This window comes from Epinephelus lanceolatus, chromosome 9 (genome assembly GCF_041903045.1).
Source record: "Epinephelus lanceolatus isolate andai-2023 chromosome 9, ASM4190304v1, whole genome shotgun sequence".
In the NCBI taxonomy this organism is placed as follows: Eukaryota; Metazoa; Chordata; class Actinopteri; order Perciformes; family Serranidae; genus Epinephelus; species Epinephelus lanceolatus.
In genome coordinates this window covers 14199882-14226048 of record NC_135742.1, presented here as the reverse complement: position 1 = coordinate 14226048, position 26167 = coordinate 14199882, and the positions used below count along the sequence as shown (strand labels likewise).

Here is a 26167-nt window from a genome sequence, read left to right as displayed (position 1 = left end):
CAGATTCATCTATGGTTTGACATCATGTTATTTTTGTTTGTTTGATTCTTTTTTATCTATTTATCTATCAATTCATTTATTTTGGAATAAAATTAACCATTTTATCTTTAAAATGCTTTAAAAGCATCACATTTTAATTGATGAATAAAGATGTAATTGTTTTTGGGGGTTTTTTTATGTGAGAAACCACATTTTGGCACACATGCTATGGATAGATTTATATTTAAGTGTATTTCTATATAAGGTAATGTGTTTAGGTCTTACATATTTGAGTAGGGTTGATTCTCAACCCTGGGAATGGTATTTTGACACAATAATCTTCACTCAAGGTCCACTTACTTTTCATCAGAATCAGAATCAGAAATACTGTATTGATCCCCGAGGGGAAATTGTGATTCGTTAAAGTCACTCCGAGGAACAGGGAATTATAAGAAGTAAGAATAGGAGTATGAAATAAAAGTATGTAAATATAAAGCGATAAAAACAAATAGATACATAAAATAAAATAAAACAAAATAAAATAAAATTAAAAAATGTGCATTGAATAAAATAAAAGTAGAATGTGCATTATACTACTAATATCTTAAGATATAAAAATGTTAAAATACAATAAATAATAAATAAAGATGAAATAGATTAAAATAAAGTAAAATAAAACAGATTAAAATAAAATACAATAAAATAAAATATATTTCGTCACTGTGTCGAGGTTGTAAGTGTGACATTTAACTACAATATATACATCAATAGGATATACAAGAATAGAATAAGATCAAAAATTAAACATTCATTCATGAGATGCAGCTGAAAGCTCCAGGAAGAAAAAACTTGAAAATGGACCTTGAGTTAAGAATATTTTGTAGTTCTGGTACATATGTTGAGCACATGTAGACAGTTTCCATAACCACCAGGTGGCAATGTCGAGCTTCAGTCCCACTAACGGTAACCACAGAAGAAGATCACTGCTAGGTTAGCTAGCAGGCTAGCTGTAACAAATTGAACGTTTAGATAGACGCGACCATCAAAATGCTTCTCCAGACGGTCAGACCGTGGTTGCTTCGTTGCAGGAGTCTACCTACGGCTTGCACACGGTCTTACTACGCCGATAAAGTCGCTCGACTCGGATCTCAGCCGGATAAACAGTCATCTGAGTATCAGGTAAGTTAGCATGTTGCTAACGTTAGCTAGCCAGACTGTACAACTGTACAAGCTGCTAATGTCAGCGTTAACTATTCACCTACACAGCTGACAGGCACGTTTAAAACCACGCTGAGGTCAGCTTATGTTGACAATGATTAAAACTCTAGTTTATTTAATTGTTCATTAAAGACGCAGAGGTGAATTATAACTAGTTTACTGATAAGAAGAGGTCAAAACCTTGAGCTGTCATGGTGCTCAGCTAAGGTCTTAGCATCATCACACCAGTCAGACAGCTGCACTTACTATACACCATTTATCCTGCCTTTCAGTAGTTTGACACATGTCAAGACAGGTCTATATGCGACTCTAGGTCCTGTTGGTTATTTATTCCACCAAGTCTGTTTGATGGAGTAAAATAACACTTTATATGCACCCTAGCCTCAAGTCTTTGCCTCTCAAGTAATCCTCATTTTTACAGTTGAGACTTCTGTAGTGGGACTGTATGCAGTGCAAACAGTGCATCCCTGTTGTATGGATACTAGAGTGGCAAGCAGCAGGGTCTCTGCCCAACAGTTTATCTGATAGGAAGTGACATACATAAAGGGTTAAATCTACCATAAACAATACCTAACACCAGAATATACCAGGAAGCATTATTAAAATGTAGAAAGTTTCCAAACCAATGTAGGAGAAAATGCAAATTAGGAATACTTTTTCTTTATTATTGGTAAAGGTTTTAATGCTTACGACTGTCAGGTTGAAGTTATAATTTAATAACGTTAGTCATAAGGTGTATCAGTGTAACCACAGGTGTAGATTTTAGAACATTTGCATTTGTGTCCATGATAAAAACATAAAAGGAGCAGAGGAGTTTTACTTTGACATAATCAAAGACTTTTACATTATAAGTTGATGTAGAGCAGTTGTTTTTAAACTTTTTGTGCACACCAAGGGGCAAGCCAAAATCTCAAGGCACACCTGTATCTATACCTGTGCACAATAGCTTGTGTAACATGTGTTACATAAGACAATAAAAATAAGGAAAAATAAGACAGGTTGCTTTTATGTTACTGTATACTGACAGTTTTGTATCTCTTAACTTTTGGTGGTAGGTCGTCTTCACAAGTGCTTTGTTGTAATTTGCTCCGTACAATAAAGTAGTCCATTGTCACACACACGGCTTTCTCATCATCTCTCTGACTGGCTGCCAATCAGGGCTTTTGATGTGTCACAAACTTATAAATTGCAAACGACAACGAATAGGTTCCGCGTGAAGGTTTATTAAACTAAATTAAATGACATTTTTTAGCTAGAGTATTAGGAAATTTGTGCGCACAACTAACTGACACAGTCAATTAAAAAAAAAACATTCATGGCTTTTTGTACAGGCCCGGTTGAATATTGCAATAATAATGTGTGGCTATCACAATATCCCATGGCACACCTGGATTGTTGCAGCGCACCATTTGAGAACCACTCATGTAGAAAATGCACAAATTAGTGTATAAAAATTCATCAGAAAGCAAGGAATTAATTGTTTGCTGCTGAAAATTCTCTGGCGGAGGACCCCCAAATCCCCTGTCTCATATGTGTTACCCTCAATGTTGAAATTAAATCTTCACCCTTGAGTGTCACTGTTGGTACATAGTGTTCTCATTCATCCTCACTGATGCAACACCAAAAAATATCACTTGATGGCACCACAGGCACATTTTCTTAATATTTCTAGCTTGCAGAAAGATGAGATAAAATACACCAACATAAGCATGCTTATTAAGTGATCATGTCGCACATTAATTCAGTGTTGTTGAAGATATGTTCTTGACCTTTTTCATTTTCTCTTGAGATGTGCAATTTGTGTTGAAGGGGTAAATGGTCTAAGAGCCGACTTTAACCATTTAATTAGCTCCATAATCACGACTTGCCCTGTTTTGTAATAGGAAAAATACTGTTATCAGTTGAAATTATACAACATGACAAACAACACAAATGTCTGTGTATGTTTTTCTTGTTTTTTAGGAGAATTATGAGCGAATGAAAGTTCTTGTTGATGAACTACAAAGCCGGACAGAGAAGATTAAATTGGGTAGGTGTAAGCATATGCCGGATAACACACTACACCAAACTTATTGTAAATTCACATCACACATGTTTTCATTCCAACATTGCAAGTGTCAAAGTTGAGTCCAGATGAGTGATGAAAGTATTGATAAAACACATTTACTTAGCCCTGTCTGTCCTAAAGAAACTGCTCAGGGTCCACCTGTAGATAAGGTTTTAAGGGCCTAGGTTAAAATCTTTAAAAACTCGTACACATTGCCAGTCACACTTTTATTTACAGTAGATATTTCAGTGTGGTTACTCATCTAGTTTTAGTAGATTACAGTGTGTAGCCACAGTGAGTTTCATGACAGTTTATATAACAGAGAGTAAAGTGGTGCATACATACTAAATGTGTAGCATAGGTTTAAAGTTTGGATCAGGATCTAAACTTAGACACATGCTAATCAGTTGAAAATCAACACTGGACCATCCAAAGTTTTGCCAAATTATTTGATAACCTGCTGTAATTTTTATTAATGCAGGTGGGGGAGAGAAAGCCAGAAGACTTCACACTTCTCGTGGGAAACTGCTGCCTAGAGAGCGTATAGACAGGCTGCTGGATCCAGGGTACAGTATCATCTTACATCTTTGTTTCAAAATTCATGGTTGGCTCATACCCAGCAGACTAGATGTAAAACATCTGTAGTTCTCTGGTTTGATGTCATTACAAAAACTATGGCGCAGGTAGTTTTAATATCTGTTGCTGTATATTTCAGAGAACAAGGGAAGAAGGGTAGCATTGCTGTCATCTTACTGTTAACTGTAGATCCCTGAAAAAACAACAGACATCATGGTTTCATACTCAAAACTTTGGACATCTCAATTGCAAATAGGTTGTTTTAAATTGAACATTTTCTTGCAGGACGCCTTTCTTGGAGTTCTCTCAGTTTGCCGCATATGAGCTGTATGGAAAAGAGGAAGTTCCAGCAGGCGGTATACTTACCGGGATTGGGCGGATTTCAGGGTAAGTGCTACGAACAGGCAGATATTTTTCTACAAAATAAAGATTTTTTTAAGCTACTGTCTCTGCACCCTTATATCCAGGGTGCAGAGACAGTAGCAAATCCTAAACTAGATGCAAAATATTCAAATATAAAAGCCTATGATAATTACATGGGGTGTTAATTTCACCTCGCTGACTTGTAATTAGCTTTTTGTTTAATTTGATTTCCCTCGAGTACCCCAGGTGCAAATTTCAATCTTTTCTTTATTTCTCATAGAGTGGAGTGTGTTATTGTTGCAAATGATGCTACTGTCAAAGGTGGAACGTACTTCCCAGTTACTGTGAAGAAACACCTTCGTGCACAGGAGATCGCCCAGCAGAACCATTTGCCGTGCATTTACTTAGGTGAGTGTTTTTGTATTTGTAAGAGTTTGGTGGAACAAAAAAACGTTACTTACAAAAGGGGAAAAATGAAAACGTTCACTGCTAGAATTAAACTTAACAGTATAAAAGTCATGCTCGAGACTTCATGCTCACTTGATCAGCCCGGTCTCCTCTGCAGCTGTTTCAAAGTTAAATAGCCTTGTGGGAAAAATCTGTAATGTTTTTTGTGTTTGTTTGGGTGTTTTTTCGTTAGTGTAGACTTGGGACACTCAAGAACGCCCTTGGTGAGGCTTTCAGGCTGCAGTGCATCATAAAAGAGGAGACTGTGTGTCTGTAATATAGCCAGAGGCCAGATGTTAATATTAATCACTGAGTTTCCTAAATATTCTGATGTTCTTGACTCCTTTAGTGGATTCGGGCGGTGCCAATCTCCCCAGACAGGCTGAAGTCTTTCCAGACAGAGATCACTTTGGACGCATTTTCTTCAACCAGGCCAGGCTGTCCTCGGAGGGAATAGCACAGGTGATGCTTAGTAACAGTGCATTTCACATTGATTATATAACATACATAGCAAGCTGAGACTCCAGCTAAGATAGCTCTCTATCTTTTACTGTGGTCTATTGTTGTCTGGGGTTTGTTGTATTTGAAAAAACAACCTTGCATTGATTCATGAATCAGTTCTTAGAGACAGACTGGTTGACTGAAAAATTGTATTAGAGCAGAGGTGGTAAGTTTAAATGAACTGCACTGCTGTAGGTTGTTCATCTTTTCATTGTCTGGAAGCGACTAAAATCTATCTTGCCATTGACTAGTGAAGAAGAGACATCCTTGTGTTTAGAAACAGAACAAAGAGAAGTCAGTTTGTATGAGAGCTGATAAATGCCACGGGTGCTGTAGAGTCAGGTCCTGCTCTCACCTCTCTCCAGTAGACCCAGCAGTTATAAACACGGCTGAACTAGTGTAGTGTTGTCAACAATATTGTGTTACTGATACATATCAATGCTGAATGTTTGAAATGGTTTTAAGGCTGATTTGTATCGGTATGTCAGTACCAACTGCACTTTTTTGCTCTCGTTGTCAATGGTTACAGTCTCTATTGATTCCACTGTTGTGACAACATTAGTTTATATAACTTAAGTTAACAGAATGCTCATTTATTCATTAATTAATAGTAATATTGTCTCCTAATGATTAAAATTGCATAGTATTTGAGGTTTTTTTTCTTCTGCGGCATTTTCTTCCATTAAGGTTTTCCCCATCCCTATTTTGTACCACCGCCACATTTGCCACTAGATTGCTGTATGACAAATTTCTGAGTCCACTTGCCAGTGCCCATTACATTGTTGTTAATCATATTGACAATTTAATCCTTTATTGAAAAGGCCCCGTCAGGACAGAGCCAGGACAGAGTGTAAAATCAATACTAAATCTGAATTGCTACCAGTGTAATCAAGTGTGAAGCTACAAACTTTCTTGAAGTTTTCCTTAGAGTAAATTTCATATTTATTGCATAGAAATCAGCCATTCATTTGATATCAGAATTTTCCTGTCTTGCCAGTCTTGGATGAGCATTGTTGTGATTAGATTTTCTCTTGACCCTTTCAGATTGCTGTTGTGATGGGCTCCTGCACTGCTGGAGGAGCGTACGTACCTGCCATGGCAGATGAGAGCATCATTGTGCGAAAGCAAGGAACCATTTTCCTCGGAGGACCTCCACTGGTAGGATATATCTTCGTTGTTACATTGTATGAGAATAGGATGAAAGTTGGAGCATCAATTTGGCTCAGAATCCTGTCAGTGGATTGATGCTTTGCAAACTATATATAGGTTTTCCCAACGTCTTAAATTAAGCACAAGAAATAACTTATAACTAGCTATTTTGTCAAAGCTGCACAGTGAATAGTGGCCAGGTAGAAGACACTTCTTGAAAATGCTTCACTGGCACTGTGTTTGTTGTTTGTGCTTGTTTAAGAGTCTGTGTGCTGTTGTATTTATAGGTCAAAGCTGCCACTGGGGAGGAGGTTTCTGCAGAGGACCTTGGTGGTGCTGATCTTCACTGCAAGTATGAAACATTATTTTTCATATGTAGCATGTATGGGTTTTTTCCTCATCTTTCTGCTTTTAGAGAAATGCTGTTCAACAAACTAAAACATCATTAGTAACACCTAGTAACATCTGACTTTTGTATGTGATGGCAAAGGTTACAATCGGCATTCACGCCCGGGTTAAATGACTCTGAAGTAGTAACAGGTATTTATCAGCTCTGGCTCCAATTTGCAGCTATGGGAATGTAATGCTTGAGTGAATGTGCTAATTTTAGCCCCTTTACTGGGGATGTAATGACGCACTGCCACAAAATACTGTCCATCTTCACCCAAGCAGCACTCGAACATTGTTCCAAGTCAGACACCAAGTTTGAAAGGGACACTGAATAAGTAAGAGATCTATAAAAAGAAGTAACGACCGTTGCATGTCACCAGCCTCCATGCTGCTTTCTACTGTTTGCTAACCTGTTTTCCAGACTGTCCGTGACATAGAACGTGATATACCAGTAAAAAAAACAAAAACAGAAAGGCATACTCGTCTGCAGCAGAGCTGTGTACAAGGCTCTTATCTCATGGCAATGGGAAAGGAAAGTTGATAGCTTTTTTTAACGGGTTTTAGGTGTTCAAAAAAACCTGTGTACATGCACTAATTTTGGTGGTAAAGGGGTATGAGTTAGATCAACATTCTTGATAAATCATGACAAAAAAGTGGTACAAATATTTTCCAGTGGTGCCATTTACAAGCCGGGTTTACACACAGAGTAGGTTCTCCTTTTTGAATTGTAAGTCATAGCTAATACAGTAGTTGCAATTAGTTTTTCACTTCAAAAGGAGTGTAATTGTGTGCACTTGACATTTAGAGGCTATTGAAAAGCAGCACTGACGAGAAGAATAATTCAAATTTATATTTTTCTCAGGTCAAAATGTTTCTGACACGAGAAGACCCGACTGGGATCGAAACGTTGCTGATTTGAATAAAATTTGTGTGGTTTGAAGTCAGTGTGCAGAGATTACTCTTTTCATCATCTACAGCCTAGATCTCAGTATTTTTTATAGCTCAACAAACTGTCAGAAAAGGTCAGCGGTCCACATTTACAGATTTGAATGCTGTGGTTTTTGGAAAAATAAGGACTAAAGTAAAATAGAAAGCAATGGATTAGCACAGACTAAATATTGAATTTTGAATGTTGACTATCTGGGCATAATGTGCAATGTGGACGCACATCTCTCAGGAAATAATAACCACTGAGTATTCAGCCAAACCACATTATAAAGAGTATTTTATGTTTGAAAATGTGGAATAAACGTGTTTTTTTAGACCTTACTCTCCTCTGTATATGTCTACTTATTCGTAAACTGACAGATGGAGGAAACTGTTTTAAATGCGGGAGGATTGTAGTGGGAGCACCGGGGGGGGGGGGTCAAGTGTGACTGTGTGGTTTACGGTTTACATATCTCAGTGGTCAGGTAGCTGGGCCCCAGGGAGATCAGGACAGGCTCTGCTTTGTCACATGATTATATGCTGTTGACATTAATGAAATGCATCACACACTCTTATCAGTGTCATTATTTTTCTAAGTATTGATTTATGTGCCGTACTGATGTCACAGTGATCGATTTGTTGCTTATTTTACAGAAAATCCGGTGTGACAGACCACTACGCTTTAGACGACAACCATGCGCTCCATTTAGCAAGAAAGGCTGTGAGGAGCCTCAACTACAAGAAAAATATCGAGGTCAGTCCAATTACGACAGTTATCAAAAATTACCTTTAATGGCCTGCCGTGTTAAGCTTTCTGTTGACGCGGAGTCTTTTGTGTTTTTCAGGTCACCACAGAGCCTACTGAAGCCCCGCTCTACCCTGCGGATGAACTCTATGGCATAGTCGGAGATAACTTGAAACGCAACTTTGATGTCAGAGAGGTAGTTGCTCAGTTTCCTCCACATTGTCTCAAAGGGGCAAGAAAACAAAGTTACAGGTTTAACTTCAAGAAAAAATGCTTTATATATTTCCACACAAACATAGCAACACTCAAATCTAGATTATTTTTAATGAAATGATGAGGGGTTTATTAATAAGCTACAACATGTTTCATTCAAAGTGATTCCTTAACTCCACTCAGTCATCTTTATATATAACTTTGCCACAATGCTATTTGTCTAATGTGTATTTAGCAAAGCACTGACATTGATTACATTGGTTTGTTTTAATATTACCACTAGAAAACAATATTTATAGAACATATACACACTTCACACCTCTCTTTTATGCTAAGGATTTATGAAAAGTACAAACAAACCTGGCGTTTACAGGTCCAGACTGCACTGTAAACAATATTTAGCTGTCAGATCTCTCTGTCAGCAGCTGAGTCAATAATGGACAGCAGGCATCAGTCACTCAGTTTTTTGCTCTCTGTGGCAGTGCTTGCCAGATGTTCTCATTTGGTTTAAAGCCTGTGCCTTTGATTCTTGATGTAGACCCAGGAGCAAGAATTACTGCTAACTCCAGAGATGTCAAACTGTTTGTAGTGTAGAACAGTATTGGCAGTCCATTTAGGAAACAAGATCAAGCGGCTGCTCCCTCTTTACAGGAGTTTTTCAACAGTAATAGGCTTTTCAACACAGGGCGCCCCTAAATCACTTAAGGTAAATCACTGCAGTAAAAGCTGTTTAAAGTAAGAGTCTGGTGACTTTGTGTAGTTTTGTTTTTGGAAACAGTTCCTACAAAAATACCAAAACCAACAATGAATTAATCCTACTAACAAGTATTGCCTGTAGCCAGATACATCAGATACAAAAGCTATTATATACACATCAGTGCACCACACTGTTACACTGGGTGACGTGTTCCTTCATCACCATGAACACAGGTATTGTAGTTTATATTGAGTTAATTGAACGCACGCCCTCCTGCTACTATAAATACTCACTACCACCATAAACGTGGCTGAAAATAGTCTCCAACAAATACACTAGTAACTTCTGTTTGAGGCAGCACGGTGGAGCAGTGGTTACCATTGTCTGGTGATCTGTCCGGGGTGTACCCCGTTTCTCGCCTAATGTCAGCTGGGATAGGCTCCAGACCCCCGCCACCCCTAACAGGATAAGCAGTTACGGAAAATGAATGAATGAACCTGTGCTTGAATAACATTTGCTAAAGATGGCAGTGCCCAGCTGTTGGAGGAAATTACTGAGCTTTTTTTAAAAAAAAATAAACTATATATTTGTGGCATATTTAAAAGAAGTTACATCTTCAATAAGAATGAATGGACTTGGGGCTATAGACAGGGTTCCCACAGTCATGGAAAACCTTGAAAAGTCATGGAATTTTGTTGTGTGAATGAAATGAATAGTCACAATAATCTTCCATCGATAAACTTCCACATAATGCAACACAACGTGAATTTATTTTCTGTAGCTGTCGACGTAGCGTAAAGTTCTAAGATGTGTGTGATGTTTTACCATGGCATATGTTTCTTCATTTTCTCCCCACGTTCTGTCACTCCCTCCATATATGCCAGCTAGAAGGTGTTATGTTTGAATAGACTTTGAATCTGACATGTTTGATAAATAGAAAAATAATGATTGACATCATAATTTAACACGTAGGGTCATAAATTCCATACCTTTGATATGCCCTGCCATTACTTTTAAATTGTACAACATTTTGGAGATGGAGCAATGTTCGTGTTCATGGAAATTTTATGATACATCCTTGAAAAAGGATTTAAAATTTTGTCCATGAAAATGTCTGGTAACCCCATAGAGCTGCAACGGTTACTGGATTAGCTGTCAGCCATTAAATTAATCGCCAACTAATTTGATAATTGAATGGCTTGAGTAAATTTTTAAGGAAAAAAAGGTAAAAATTCTCTGATGCCAGCCCATTACTCCGCTATGACAATAACTGAATATCTTTGGATTGTGAACAAAATGAGACATTTGAGGACATCACCTTCGACTTTGAGAAACACAGATTGACATTTGTTACCATTTTCTTAAAATTTTTAAACTACACAACTAATCAATTAAAAGAGAATACAATTGACAGATTAATTGACAATTAAATAATTGATGGAATTAAATAATTACAGCCCTAATGATAACAAAAACATAATACCACCAGCCTTAAGGCCTGTGCACGCTCAGTTGTTTTGTTTTCCATCCATAATTGTCACAAGCAAGCCAAAAAAAAAAAAAGATCTCACATTGTATGAATCACATTTACACGCTGACTCAAACATTCGTCTACCGTTAAACTTAATGAAATAGGTTCGATTTTCTGTGTTTTTTTCATATTTAGAGAATTATTTGACCAAGAAACTGTGAAAAAAAAAGTGGCAGCAGGAAACATTCGCATTAGCTTACTTTAATACGTCAGATAGTAAAAAATCAGATGGATGATGACAAGGAAGAGGATGTAGACTGCACGCAGAGAAGGGGAGTGACTGTGTGGAGATAGAGAGGGAGGACAGCTCAGCCCTTTAACAAGCGGTGGTAAATGTAAGACGCCAGCAGAGAGTCGTGAAACAGAGGGAGGTAGCTCACTGGATAGAATCATGGAAGCAAATGTATCTTTACATTTTGTCTTGTTTCGCGATTTTTGCCACAAATAGATCAGTAAAACCTACAAGGCACGGTGTGCAAGGTTTCTGTGAGTAAGATTATTTTCGGATGACAGATTAAATAATCGAAAAGAAACAGAAGACTCAATGTGCAAAGGCGTTTACCCTGGAACATGTCAGAATATTACGGAAGCGTATTGCATTCACTTGATAAATAAAAAAAGCCCTGTTTTTCTGAGTAATTTTTTCTGTTTTTCAGAGTAATTTATTTATTTTCCTGTTTTTTGGTATAATTTTTTCTGTTTTTCTGAGTAATTTATTTATTTTCCTGTTTTTTGGTATAATTTTTTCTGTTTTTCTGAGCAATTTTTCCCCTGTCTTTCGTGGTAATTTTTTTCTGGTTTTTTTTGTGGTGTTTTTTTCCTTCTTTTCTTTTTTTTTTTTTTTTTTTTTTTTTTTTGTGGTAATTTTTTTCTGTTTTTTGTAGTAATTTTTTTTCCTGAACGAGGAGACGAGATAGTTCAAAATCTCGCGAGAAGCGAGCATCCATGGTGACTCCTGCTCATGGATGTATTTTGCATCCATGCTCCTGCTCCTAGACAGTTTCAGCTACAGGATCAATAAGGGTAAGGCACGTAATTACCTTAGCTGACAAACGAAGTATCTCATCTCCTCGTTCAGGAAAAAAAAAATTACCACGAAAAACAGAAAAAAATTACCACAAAAAAACAGGGAAAAAATTACTCAGAAAAACAGAAAATATTACTCAGAAAAACAGAAAAAAATACACCAAAAAAAACGAAAAATAAATAAATTACTCCAAAAACAGAAAAAATTACTCAGAAAAACAAGGCTTTTTTTATTTGTCAGGTGAATGCAATACGCTTCCGTAGAATATAGAGCTAAAAACAAACAAAAAAACAATGCAACCTTGTTTTGCAAGTCTTTTCCATTTCCTGTCTATAGTCCAGTGTTAGCTTTCATAATTTTCCTCTATTCCCTTGATTGCAGGTCATCGCCAGAATTGTAGATGGCAGTAAATTCGATGAGTTCAAAGCTTTCTATGGAGACACCCTTGTTACAGGTTTGTGAAATACATCTTTTTCCACATCTACACCCTGAAAAAAATATGCTTAAATTATGGTAAATTTTTCATTAAGTTGTTAACATTTGACTCTCAATATGTACCTGTTCAGGATTTTCGAGAATATTTGGTTACCCTGTCGGAATCATCGGCAACAATGGAGTCTTGTTTTCAGAGTCTGCAAAAAAGGTAAATATCCTTCGTACCTGGAGATGACTTAAACAGTAGAGTAAAAAAATTCTCTGAAGAATAAATATGGTTTTTAAAACTGTCTCCAGCATCTTCACAGTGTTATTAGAAAAGCAAAGATTTGCCTCTGGCTTCTCAGAACGATCAGACTCATGGTACGGCTTTGATCCTGCAATATTGTGAACAAACAGGCAACACCTGTGTAAAGTGTAAAAAGCTAAGCCTTATGATCTTGTGGAATTTTCAAAGGAGTAAACACTGTACTAGCAATGTGTCTCTCTAAATGTCAAGGACTTTAAGTTAATACTGAAGCACTTCAGAAAGTATTCTCCACAGAGATTTGCTGCTTACAACAAATGGTTCGTACTGACCTTTCACAGTCAAGGCGACGAGTTTCTCTCATACAATAAGCTCTCAAATTGCACTTGTCTGGACCATCTCAGGAGTGCTCTGATGAATGGCATTGTAATAACATAGCATTTAGAAACCATGGACAAGGGACAATCATAATTTTCATTCAATATAATTCACTTAATTTGCAAGCCAGTCTGCCATGAACATCTGAACTTTACACGGGCTTAGGAAAGATTAGAAGCTGAATTTGTGATTATAGACTAATGTGTTTTTCAGACACCTTTTGAATTAGATTACAAGCTTGACCAGAAAAAAAAAAACAAAAACCTTTCTTTGATCCATTTTTTTGTGAGGTCTCAATATGGCGATATGAGCATTGGTTTTCTCATCAGTGTAATCGCAGATGAAAGGGACTGACACAGTGCTTCAGACAGACACAGATGTGGAACAGACAGGCTCAGAGAGCACATCCAAGAAAAATCAATACAGCACCTGCATTTCGAGATGCATTTTTGAGACACGCTGTCATCACTTAAGACATGCCCAGGCTTCTATTATGCTAACTGTTAAATTGTTAAAAGCTTTTCCCCAGGTGTTTGTGAAAGGGAGAGGTAACAGAGAAATGATTAGATTTCTGTTGTTGTGTGCACATTTGGGAGCAAACTGATGAATCATTTTTCACCAAGTGACAGTTTCTAATAGGCAGCCGTCTTTCACGCTGTCTCCAACTTGTGTTTACGCTTTTTAATGCAAGGCAGGAAGCTTCACTGAAAGAAAGCCAGCAGAGGTAACTGCCAAAATAAAGAAAACACCTGAGTAATTCAGCAATACAAAGTATATGGAAATGAGGTGTCTCCGCACAGTGCACAGTCTTTTGTGCTTGTTTTCCTGTGCAATAGCTCTTGGCAGCTTTTTGTTGTTCGGTGCATTTTTTCTGGCAAGGCTGAAGGCCATTCACCTCTTTCGTATTCAAAGTAAAATCTAGCGAGTACAAAGCCAGTGTGAAGCTGGATGACCTCCCTCCCAAGTTGATAAATTTCTGTCCTGACTGGTCTCAACTCAGATGAGGATGCTGACAAAGGTGAGGCCAACTGCTCACAGGACATACACTAACTGAAAGGTCTGACGAACATGAAGCAGGTCTCAATTTTATACTTAGTTTAATTTGGCCTTTCAAATCAGCCCACAGCTTCTCCAGAAGTTTCTTGTGGAAGCACAAATTCCAGGTGTGATCCAGACAGTATAGATATATAGGTATAGCAACAGCCCAGGCAACAGTTCAGCGTGTACACTTGTGTCCTTTAAATACAGTCTGTTTCTCTTGGAACAAGTTCTAATTCTGCTTAAATATTAAGGTACCAAGAAAAATAAATCATTCCCATCCTGTCATTTAATTTAAAAGTAGTGATAGTACATGTCTGTGTTTGTGTCCTCTGGGCAGTTGTTCTCTTGCAGTGGGACTTTAATGGATTGACTGAATATTTGAATTCCTTTCCAGGGAACGCATTTCATCGAATTATGCTGCCAAAGAAACATTCCACTTCTTTTCCTCCAAAACATAACAGGTCAGTGGGAATTCTTAATATCTGAGGTTTGGGGATTATTGACATCTCAGATTGTCTTCTGTTGTGGTGTGTTTATTTTCTCTTTCTTTTACTCCATCGCCTCGGTGAAGAGTGAAAACGATAATGAAGGGTGTTTATTATGATTTAAGTAGGTGCAGTAAGCCATCCTAATCCTGTCCACTTATTGTCAAATTCAGCAAATATCTCCTTATGGTCCACTAGCTGTCCGCTGTGTGTGTGCAATGAAAAAAATCTGGTCTTCATAGACAACTCTAGCTCTGTAAATGGGAAACAAACAAAGTGGCTCAGAGTGAGCTACAGAGCACGACAAAGCCAGTTAGCAATAGGAGGGCTGCTCATGTAAAGGACAAGGGAAACGCCATAAAGAGAAAGGCAGCAGGACTGACAGGGTGGCTGATGGAAGCACTGACAGGAGGGGTGTATTTTCATCAACAAGCTCTCTGAGGAATCACTGGCTCCACCTTTAAGTAACTGAAAACATCATGTTAATTTTGTGGCTTTTATTGGGATCTTGAGCCTGGACTAGTATTACCTGGGGACCTCACGTGATTTGTAATAATTGCGGAGGTCGCCGCCGCAAATTACCTACCATATTTTACCAAACACAGAGGTCATGTGATAGTGTGAGTCCTGTGCAAATACGCTTCTCTGTGATATGGGGTCGTATTTAGGTTTTTGTTTTCTTCATGCCTCTGTCTCGGTCAAGAAATATGGAGGCTGCATTATCATACGTGCAACTGCACTTGCTTGAGTTTCTTGAAGACGTTTCACCTCTCATCCCAGAAGTGTCTTCAGTTCTAAATGACTGGTGTGGAGTCGCAGGCTTTAAACTCTGTGTGGACGTGAACCCTTATAGAGTCGTTAAGGTCTCATGTGAGTCGTTGACCCGTCTGGCTGTAATGTGGGGTAAGGTGGGACCAGGCCTGATTAGGTGTTAAGTCATCTGGAGAGAGATCCCAAGACTGCATTGTAGGTGGGAGATAAGTCGTGTCGCAGGCCACCTCCTCTGTTTAACGATGGTCGTTCTGACATGTTGCCAGTCCATTTGGGAAGAATGCCCTTCAACTGGTACGGGAATTTGAAAGAACATCAAGGATTCACCAACGTCTCCATATTTCTTGCGCTTTCTTGGCGACGAGGATTCCGTCTCCCATGATGCTGCATATGCATGATCCTGCATTATGCTCAAAGAGTGGTACTTTGTGATGCTGCAGTAGTGCCGGCCGGGTAGTAGCGAAGCGCCTCTTGCTCCTCTCCTTCGGTTTCTCAGTCACGCAGCGCTGGCCGGGCTCTCAACGAAAACGCCAAAGAAAGGAGTGATATATGTCCCTTGCAGGCGGATGTACTTTTAAGATAGCGAAACGTTATGGAACCCCCCAAACAACTTACCTGCCCAATGTACAAACAAATCCAAAATTCTCCTTTATGAGAATAAGTCAGATTATTGGTGGAGGTGATAATACACCAATGATGACATATTTATGGATGCAGACATCGATTTTTGCCAATAAACAACTGAAAGGCTGCATTAGCAATTATAAATAAAGGTTTTGACAGCATTTTGGGTGCAGGAGGCTCATCTCGCCTGTATGCAGAAAGAACACGCTCAAATCATTTAGGAGAGCAAAAACTAAGAAGACAATGAGATGGATGATATGACAATGTGTGGCAGAATCGGTTCTGTTTGTTTAACCACATTAAAAATGAAAAAAAAAGACAGTTAACGTTGCACGTCACATGTGGTGCTGTGTAGCGTTTCCATGTTGTGTAGAGTGGAGTTACAAATGACTGGTTAATGTCGGTGGATTTAAGTAAAATAAAATTTAGCTAATCCCTTGTAAAATGTGCCATACGACACAGACGTGTAGGGTTAATTTCTAAATGACATGAGATCCCCTGGTAATACTAGTCCCGTGCGAATAGGGCTTAAGGCACCTAATGAACCCTGTATTTAATACAAGCTGGTAATCACTCACTGCAAAGTCATGTGTGATTAAAGACAAAGTGATGATATCACAGTTTATATTCAGATGTGACAAGATGTGTACATTATTCTTCAACATTTTTTTCAGTTCTTGCTGTTTGCCATTGATCATTTATTATTTACCACACAGAGTCAACCCAGTTTTTATTTGTAATCTCTCCCCTTCGTCTTTATCTCAGGCTTCATGGTTGGTAGAGAATATGAAGCAGGAGGAATTGCCAAGGATGGAGCTAAGATGGTAACTGCAGTTGCCTGTGCCAATGTACCCAAGATTACTGTTATCATTGGTGGCTCCTATGGTGCAGGAAACTACGGCATGTGCGGCAGAGCCTACAGGTATGAAGAAGTTAATGAAAAGTAAAATAAGACAGCACAGGTAGCATCACGAATGAACAAAATAGAAGCCCGGCCAAGGCCTAATACATAATCATGGAGATAATTGTGTCTGAATTGTTCATGTATTAAGCGTACTGTGCATACTGTTGAGTATGTAAAATAATATGCATCAGATGCCATTGGATTTTTACATTCAGGTGGAAGTGGCCTTTTGTAACAGCAGAAGCTTTTAGATTTAAACCTTTTCAATGCTAAAAACACATTTAAGAATAAAACATCCATTTTAATTAGGTCTCTGACACTGACTATGAACTCCTCGCCTCTTCATCCATCCACAGTGTCCCCCAACAGTACTGCTTCTATAGGAACAATGAGATGCAGAGAATTATGCGATGGTGTCTAGATCTACAAAAGGCTTTATGCAGCTTTTCTCACATAGCCAGTCGTACCACATGAAGACCAGTAAACGGGATATGTGCCTCTGCATTGTGTGCACATTCATACCTGTTATTATAGAATAGAAAAAGACAGACAGACACAAGCTTGTTGTCTGATTTAATAAAACATAACCTTATGTCTCATTCAGGCTTTTCTCCTTTTTGTTTTCCATCAATTTAAAGAAATAGTTCATGTTACATTTAAACACAGACGATTTAGCGTTTTGGAAAATTTATGCTCACCTGTGGTTGGCCTTTTTGAATTATTTAGTATTCCCTAAGTGGTACTTTTTCCCAGCCTAAGGTCTCATAAATCATGTTTTCCTCTGGCTGTCATCAGATTATTACACTATTAATGGAATATTAGATCTTCATTAATGCAGGTTTCTGTTGATTTTGTGATTCAGCTGACTCCTCTGGCTCAGCAAACTGGAGCAAACTGACACTTCCCTCTTTTCCTGCTCACAGCCCTCGATTCCTGTACATGTGGCCAAATTCCCGTATCTCTGTAATGGGCGGCGAGCAGGCAGCCACTGTCCTGGCCACCATCACCAAGGACCAGAGGGCACGCGAGGGGAAGGAGGTAACGATTCGCATTAATCATCCTGTCTGTGCTTCACTGGAAAGGCTCAAATTAGCTTTTGTGGATTTGCTGCCAAACACATAAACATTATGAAAGACACTTTTCTTTCAGTAATGGTTTGACATGGCACTTATACAAGGATAAAATTATATCAGTGTTAAGTGTTACAGTGATGACTTATTCTGAATAGTGCAGTCATCAAACGGCTATAATTAAATTGTGTCAGGTATGCTGTTATGGGTGTATTAAGAGTGCATTAATAGCTTCAGAATGAAACCTGACATCAGTGCCCTGATGGCAGGCGTTTCAATCAGCGATGTGTAAGATGGTTTAACAATGTGTGGCATTAAATAGACCGAAAATTAAACCAATCATTAGTTCCCTTTTTAAATGCATTTGAAATGTAGTCTTTTTTGATGTAGACACGGCTTGGCTTAGCGAATACTGCAGAAAAATACTTTTGGCCTCTACCCACACACCCCTCATGTAATTGTACTTGTAAAATGTGTAAATACAGCAGCTCACAATACCGCTGCCTGCCATTGAGTGATATTAACCAAAGTAAAGCAGTCGGCAAACTATGCTGTTTTAAATTGCCATGAGGACGAGTGAAAAATAGTTCCTTTAACACAAGCGACTTGATAAAACATCTAAAGAACCAAGATGACACAGAGTTCAAGGAGTTTGCTAATGCTAGCGGGAAACAGCAACAGTAAAGTTTGCAGCAAACCTTGGAGAAGTGACAACCAATGGGCGGTAAAAATAACAAAAGCTATTACCCAGTGCGATGTTCTTCATGGCCAGCTGCTGTCAGTTGTAGATAATATAGGATTTTGATGTCTTCTCAGTGTTATGTTACTAGAGCGGAAATATAGGATTCCCAGCTGTCGCCACCTCACAAAAAATAGTAACAAGTTACCTGGATGTAGCTGCAGTATGTGTGTAGCCCTTGCCCTTGAGTTATTTAAGCTTACCTCATTTATAAAGTAACTGCATAGAACATAGGGTGAGCTAGTATTTAACATGTGTAGCCTTTAAAGTCCCTGTTGCTTTCCTTAATCTCCTCCCTCCTCCCCAGATTTGTGACACACAATGTCTATTGTGTTTTGTGTGTTCTTGTCTATTTTATTTCGGAGCTTGCCAAAGACGAATTTCTGTTACCTGTGACAGACAATAAAGGTTTATCTTGTCTTATCTTATCTTATCTTAAACATAGCTGCACTATAAGTAAAGATAAACACTCCTATATATACATGTTCGACAGCCCTGTAGCAGGCTTTGCTATTGGTTTACCCCGCCGAGGGGTGAAAATGAAACATGTTTTCAAAGTCATTGATAGAACTGTAATGCTATTAGTTACCCAAATGTAAGTACTTGTACTTTTACTTGGTCTGAAAAAAGTGGTATCAGTGCATCCCTACAGGCTAGTTCACATTACACGATTTTCACCCCAATTCTGGGTCGCAGAGACTATCGTAATCTTTTGAGTGTTCATACCTGGCGACGTGTGTTTCTGTCATCCGGAGTCTCGCCAACTGTGTTACAACCTGTGTGTACACACCACAAGATTTCTCCACTGAGCCCTCGCGAGAGAGTCCCAGATAATGTGGTGACGTCACCAAACTACGTATTTTAACTTGGAGACGATACATCATAAAGGCATGGATATTCTTCCCAGTGTTGAATCAGATCTGCCACCAGGGCCTGGGTCCAAACACAGCGCACCCCCCCGTGATCCTGTGGACGCCGCCATTGTTGGTGTTGCTTGCCGGCATGAAATTTAGTGACCCATGTTTGCCGTATAACAGGAGATATCTGGATAATATTAGGGATGCACCGAATATTCAGTAACCGAATATATTCGGCCAAATATTGCAAAAAAACACACATTCGGTATTCGCTGCAATAAGTGAAAAGCAAGGCCGAATAATAGCGGCATGTTTTGATAAAGCAATCAAACAGCATGTGGTGACGGACGGAGTAAAATGTCGGCAGTGTGGCGATATTGCACACTGTGTGACTACAGATTTCAACCAGCAGCAGAAACAAAAGGCGATTCCCGCCAGTTGTGGGTTGAACGGGGGTCACAGACACAGACAGGAATACATATTCCTGTCAAATATGGCGGCCATAGTGCTTCGCGGCGCAAGATAAGGCTTACTGGCGACGGAGAAGTCCGGCTCCAATAATGTCCTCTTCTTGGCGTCATGACTGTCCAGTAGTACCTGAACAGCCGAGCCGTGGCGGCACACAGGTATGTGACGTGTCAGAGGACAAATGAGCCGTTCACATTTCTCTCTTTGTGGCAGGTAACGGTCCACAAACCTCACTGCACTTTAGGGACTGCTCTTTACTTATAGAGGGGGAGGAGGGTGGCTGGTTGATTTTTATTTTATTTATTTATTTTATTTTGATCCCCCTATGTTAATCACTTATTGATGCTGTTTTTGAAGTATGAATAAGCCAATAAGTAATTTATTCCATTGAAATATCATTGATGTATTATAGAAGTGATTCATCTTTTTATAAATGACAAAAGGCACATCTGCCTCATTTTCGCTGTGGTATCGTGATACTACTCAGAACCATGATATTTTCATTGGTATCGTACCGTGGGTCCCAATTTTGGTACCGTGACAACACTAATCTGGAGGGGGTTCATCTGCAAAAACTAATGAAACTAAACAACGCTATTCGGTACTCGGTATTCGGCCAAGCATTTAATTTTATTCGGCTTCGGCTTCAGTCACAAATTTTTATTTCAGTGCATCCCTAGATAATATATAGAGTGAAACAGGATTAGAACTTGGAAAATGTTGTCTTCAACCAACATACAGTCTGCACCCAGTTGCCAGTTTTATTCCTTGTAGCTATAACTAATGTAGTCTGATCCAACAGCCTTGCAATGAATTAAAACTTAGTGACAATTATTATGTTCAGTTTGGTGACCTGTTTTTAGAAACGTCTTGATTCAATTTTCTGGGTTATTTTGGAGGCTGCAGTTGCTGTTGAATTATAATATTTTATAATGTTCACAGAAGTCGCCCCCATTTATGTCAATGAGGATGGACTAAAAGCACTGAAAAGCTTTTCAGCATTGACTCTGTGTTTTCATTATTTTTTATAATTTCCACAAGGATCCAAGCCAAGGAAACTAACTCCCATAGCAAATGAAATGCTGAAATGTGGTTTCAGCTCTGCTTTCCTCTGTGCCGTGTACAATTCAGACAGCCTTGAAAATGCTTTGGCACAGAGGTCCTTATTGCCTAATTCTGCATTTAAATGCACACGACGGTAAACTTTTTTTTTTTCCTTTCAGCAGATACCTTTGGCAGACCTATGGAGCTAATTCCTTTGTTTTAACAATGCTTTCACAGTTCACAGCAGAACAAGAGGCTGCCATGAAGAAACCAATAGTGCAGCGGTTTGAAGAGGAAGGCAGTCCATACTACTCCAGTGCTAGGTGAGCTTTGGTCATGACACATCATGCTGTGTGTCTCTCTCTACAGCACTGACTCAATGTCAGTAAGTCACCACAGTTAAACCACCAAGAGAAATGTTCTTTGTTGAATAACAATGTTGTGCAGAGGTGCAACAGGCCATCAGCATTTGCTTCAAATTTATTTTTAAATCATTTCAATATATCATGTTATCCTGCTTTTCCATGTCATAAGAAAGACTGTTCATGCATGAGAGGTGATGCTGTGATGTGTTTAAAGCGTATTTCTACTCCATTAGATATCCTGTTGTTCTGCTAATATGAGCCATCTTTGCTTTTCATTAAGTCCTGTGGGCTCTTTTCATGGTGTGTGTGTGTGTGTGTCTGTGTGTGTGTGTATGTGTGTGTGTGTGTGAGCAGAGCACATATCAGATGATAGTGTTCTTACATACAAAATATGCATCATGTTGGAAAATAGTGTGTTTAAGTTGCAGTGCAGGGAAACTATTCAAATTTTAAACACCAGGTAGATTTTTTTATTTAACGGATTAGGGCCTCACTTTTTTAAAATTTTTTTTACAGTAGTGTCCTAGCCAGCATATTGTGTACGACAAAGAGGTTTCAAAACACACAACACAGACTTACAATGATTTAGATGAACTAAAAAGAGAATAATCAAGATTCACAAAGCAGATAAGATGAAAAGGATTTTAAAAAGACAAAATGCCAAGATGTCCTATATGAAAATTGTCAAAATAAATGAACCAAAGGATTTGTGACGCATTTTTTCAGAGAAGGTAGTTTGGTTGTAAAACAGTGACTGTAGAGGATGTCAAGGTATGTCATGCTGTGTGGGATGGGGGCGCCATCCTTTTGGTACTCTGTTATCTCTATTACAAAGTGTGTGCACTCAGTACGAAAACAAGATAGTTTACAATGTCCAGGTTAGTGAGATAGTGCATCAGGATCTGTAATCCAGCATTGGGCCGCCAAATCATATGGATCTATGTTGTTCATCATGACTAGTTTGGCCAAATACCGTAGCTTGACCCAGGCAGGTAACACAGCGCGTCCTTTCAAGAACACTTTACTAGGATTGCCCCCAACTAAGAGTTTTCGTAGTCGACCAGTATTCATCATTTAGGGCCATTAGTCGACTAGTCGCCTGCATGTTAATAATACTAATTTAATTATTTAATGATATATTTTGGGCAGGGCAACACAATGGTTTGAGATGAAGGTGTGAGAAAGAATAGTATCAGTAACATTGTTAACACTGTGCTACATTACAGAGAAATACAAAACTGTACTAATGAACCTTCATTAATATAGGCCTATATTTTATCTACAAGTGCACGTCACACACTGAGCGAGCCGCCTGTTAATGACGCTGTGGGCTAATGGGCATGTAGCTACTGACATGTTTCAGATCATACGTCATGTTTGTAGTCGACCAATGAAGATGAGTTTACATATCACCTTGGGTTCGTCCTTCACCTTCTCAAAATGATCCCACACTTTGGATTTCCTGCCCGACATGTTATTAACTAGCCTGTGGAATAACCGCAGGTACCAGCCCTGGAAATTAACCTGACTCCTGTCTGACTGCAGATTGTGGACACTTCCTATGTCTGTCCTTTCAAACAAAATTCCCACCTGGTCCAGTCTGATAGGTTTTGATTTGCTTTGACAAGGCGCAGCTCCTAATAGAGTTTCACATTTGTTTTTTTGGTTGTTGTTGTTTTTTTCTGTGACTAAGCGACCAATGAACATTTGGTCGACTATTAGGGGGCAGCCCTACACTTTACACTGTGACGTCAACTTCACATCCTCTGGTATATACTTCAAGTTAGTGTTGTCACGATACCAAAATCTTTGTTTTGGTACCGATACCACTATCAATTTCGATACTTTTCGATACTCTTCGGTACTTTTCCTTCCTTATGGATACAAACCTTTAGAACAATAAATAGTAGGGGTGTAACGGTACCAAAAAAATCATGGTTAGGTAAGTACCTCGGTACGGATGTCACAGTTTGGTTGCTCAAATGTTTCACCAAGTTGGTGTTGTCTCGTGTTGTCTCCCTTTGCGAGGCAGACTTTCTTCACGTGCGCCAGCTGCGAACGTTGATACAGGTGTTGTCATACACACCACTTGTGCAATCTGTGCTCCAATAGGAACAAGAAAGGCGTTTGTGTGCATAAATGAGTAAAATAAATTAACTAAATTAATGAATTGAATCAATTTCAAAGTACCGGTATTTTCCAAATGCAGTATAGTACCGTTTGGAATACTCTAGTACCGCGGTACTATTTTAGTACCGGTATACCGTGCAACACTACTTTAAGTACTGTACTGGTATTTCTTACGAAGAAGCTGCAAAAAATATTTGAGTGAAAGATTATAGCCATTAAAATAATATGCCAGTGTCACAATTATGGTAACTGATAATAGAGAAAAATTTTACCCTTGCAGAGTTAAAAAAAAAATGATACAGAATCCTTTTTAAAACCTCTACAAGTGTCATAAGTACCTCAAGAAGCTGTGTAATGTGCACTTTAATAATGTGGTGTCTTTTTTTTTTCCCCACAGACTCTGGGATGACGGGATTATTGATCCAGCCGACACGCGTATGGTTTTGGGACTGAGCCTCAGTGCAGCCCTGAATGCACCAATGCAGAAGACACGCTTTGGAGTGTTCAGGATGTAATGCTCGTGTAGCTTGCACAGGTGCAGATCTGCCTGTCACAGTTGGACATGTACTGTACTTACAGTAGTCTTTGTAGTTTTACTTGTGTCACCAGATTTAGAGCAACAAACCCTGAAAAAAAAAGAAGAAAAATCACTGAAGTAGAATCACACAACCTCGGATCAATGGGGAAGTGATTGGATGGTGTGCTGTTGTTGTGGGATATTTCCACTAATGAGCTGTGCCTTAACTGTTACTATTCCGGTGTAAATGCAAACTGTACCCAGCTGTTTCCTTTCTTTACTGTCGTAGTCGGATTTTTTAAATCTAATCCTGTAAATGATGAATTTAAAAAAATATGAAAAACCACAAGTTGCTATCTTTTTGTTCTCAGTCCCTGATAGAGGAGTATCAGACTAAAACAGTCTTCATAAGGGGGCGCTGTTTAGCTATAAATATCTGATTGGCCACAATGGGATGATAGAAGCAACCTTTTTCAAACTAAATGCCTTTTAGATAACATAAAGGTGTTCTGGTGTTCCCAGAGGAGCTGGTGTGAGGAAAAACATACAGTTTTTAAATGTCCAAGCTCCATGCAATTATCTCTGTATGCACACTTTGAGTAAAATCTCTTGTCAAGAGACACTGGTGGGGTTTATTATGCCTTCTGAGCTCGCCTTACGTTTGCTTTTCATGTTAATAATTGGGCAAATATTGTGTTATAGCAGGCGGGAATAGGATGTAGTTTTACAGATCGCATGCTACAGGCAGAGTGTGCTGTGTACCAAAGCTGAGCCACCGAGGAAGAGTGCTTAACTTTACCAGCTGGCCACCCCGTCCTTCCCTCCCTCCCTCTTTTCCATTTTATCCATTTATCTCTTTAACTGAACATGCTGCACACAGTTGGTATGCTCACATATTGGTATAGACCATCTGAGTTCACTTTGGCAACAAGTTCCATTTTTCTCCCCCTCTATAGGACTTTTAGTGGCCGGGGATTAGGTGCAGCAGTGGATTTGAATGTTTGAATGCCTTCCTATGAAGCCAGCTGGGTAAAATGCTTAACTTGAAGCCGTTCATGCTCCTCTGTGTATAACTGTGTGGCTGGAACACTGAGGCTGTGAAGAGCCTCACCTTAGGGAAAGGCAGAAATAGCTCGGTCCATGATGTGCATGAGCGTGTGTGAGTGTGTGTGTGCCCGCCACCCACACACACACACACACATCCTCCACCACCTCCTACCACCAGTTTTTAAAACTGGTTCGCTGGTAATGCTTCATCTTGTTCCACCAAATGTGACTGGGATCATTACCAAACAGCATGAACCAGTTTTAAAAGTTTGGATTTTATTGAAGTAGGAAAAACTGGCCAAAGACACTGAGCTCCTCTGATTCAGAAAAGTCTTTTCTCAGTGTTGTGTCACAGTTTTTAAGCTACATTATAAAAGAAACAGGCGGCAGAAACGTAGCATGTCGAGCAATCAGGGGTGTTTATAAAGATTTATAATTCAACTCAAGATTTATGGCCTAACCTTTCTCTCTGACTGTGGCCGCTCTTAATTGCAGTAGTAATCACTCACTGGGTGGCCTCCTTTTTACAGAAGGACGAGGGCGTCCTTTTGTCTTGTCACACTGTCTGGCAAGCTTTTGATTTGATGTCAGGTATTTTGGCTTTGAGGTTGTATGCTTCACAACATTCACAACCTAGAGGATGACAGCCCTCTCCAGCATGCACTGGATTAAATGGCAATCAGGTTGCCAGACACACAGACAGATGCTCTCATTAACAGCTATGTGCAGTCAGTGTGTCCAAACTTGGATGTCTTAGGCATTAGGTGATTTGAAGGGGGGATGAGGAGGGACTTCATCCCGCTTGTTAGCAAAATCCCATTATCCTCCTTGTTAGCAAAATGACCAAAATGTGCCCCTGTTGTTAACCTGCCATTCTTCCTCCTTATAAGAAATTAACAAATGTGCCAACTGGTATTAGGACTAAAACCCCAAATGCATAAAGTCGCAATTCAAGAGGGTCAAGTGTCAAACCTGGCACTAACCCTCAGAGCACCACAAGACTTTTCCCCTTAGAAACCCATATTGTGTCCATGTTGCATCAACGTTGTGTATCTTTAAAGTGCCACTGCATTATAGGGACAAATAGTGTCTACAGCCAAAGAAGGACACACCAGGCTGCTTCAATCAGACACAGTGGAGCTGTATTCTAGCTGAGCTGATGATTGTTGCATTTAATGGCGAGGCCAGCTGTACACGATGGATTGCTACGCGTGGGTCGTGGTATCCAGGGCATC

General features: G+C 39.1%; 1 protein-coding gene across 1 annotated transcript; it reads left to right on the top strand.

Moving 5' to 3' along the window:
* The first annotated feature begins 944 nt into the window (after nucleotides 1–944).
* On the top strand, nucleotides 945–24504 carry mccc2 (methylcrotonyl-CoA carboxylase subunit 2). Its single transcript, XM_033620395.2, has 17 exons — nucleotides 945–1158; nucleotides 3160–3226; nucleotides 3726–3810; nucleotides 4106–4207; nucleotides 4464–4591; nucleotides 4980–5092; nucleotides 6176–6289; nucleotides 6568–6632; nucleotides 8252–8351; nucleotides 8443–8538; nucleotides 12192–12264; nucleotides 12377–12453; nucleotides 14306–14372; nucleotides 16557–16713; nucleotides 17619–17733; nucleotides 21111–21196; nucleotides 23766–24504. Exons 1-17 carry the CDS (start codon nucleotides 1027–1029, stop codon nucleotides 23881–23883), a joined length of 1695 nt encoding a protein of 564 aa, XP_033476286.1. The 5' UTR covers nucleotides 945–1026; the 3' UTR covers nucleotides 23884–24504.
* The last annotated feature ends 1663 nt before the right edge of the window (nucleotides 24505–26167 follow it).

Bases quoted from the DNA above. Each gene is read 5' to 3' on its own strand.
- mccc2 (XM_033620395.2), top strand. From the start codon at position 1,027: ATGCTTCTCCAGACGGTCAGACCGTGGTTGCTTCGTTGCAGGAGTCTA. The intron at 3,811-4,105 runs GTACAGTATCAT...ATTTTCTTGCAG, and splicing joins GACAGGCTGCTGGATCCAGG to GACGCCTTTCTTGGAGTTCT. The intron at 17,734-21,110 runs GTAACGATTCGC...ATGCTTTCACAG, and splicing joins GGGCACGCGAGGGGAAGGAG to TTCACAGCAGAACAAGAGGC.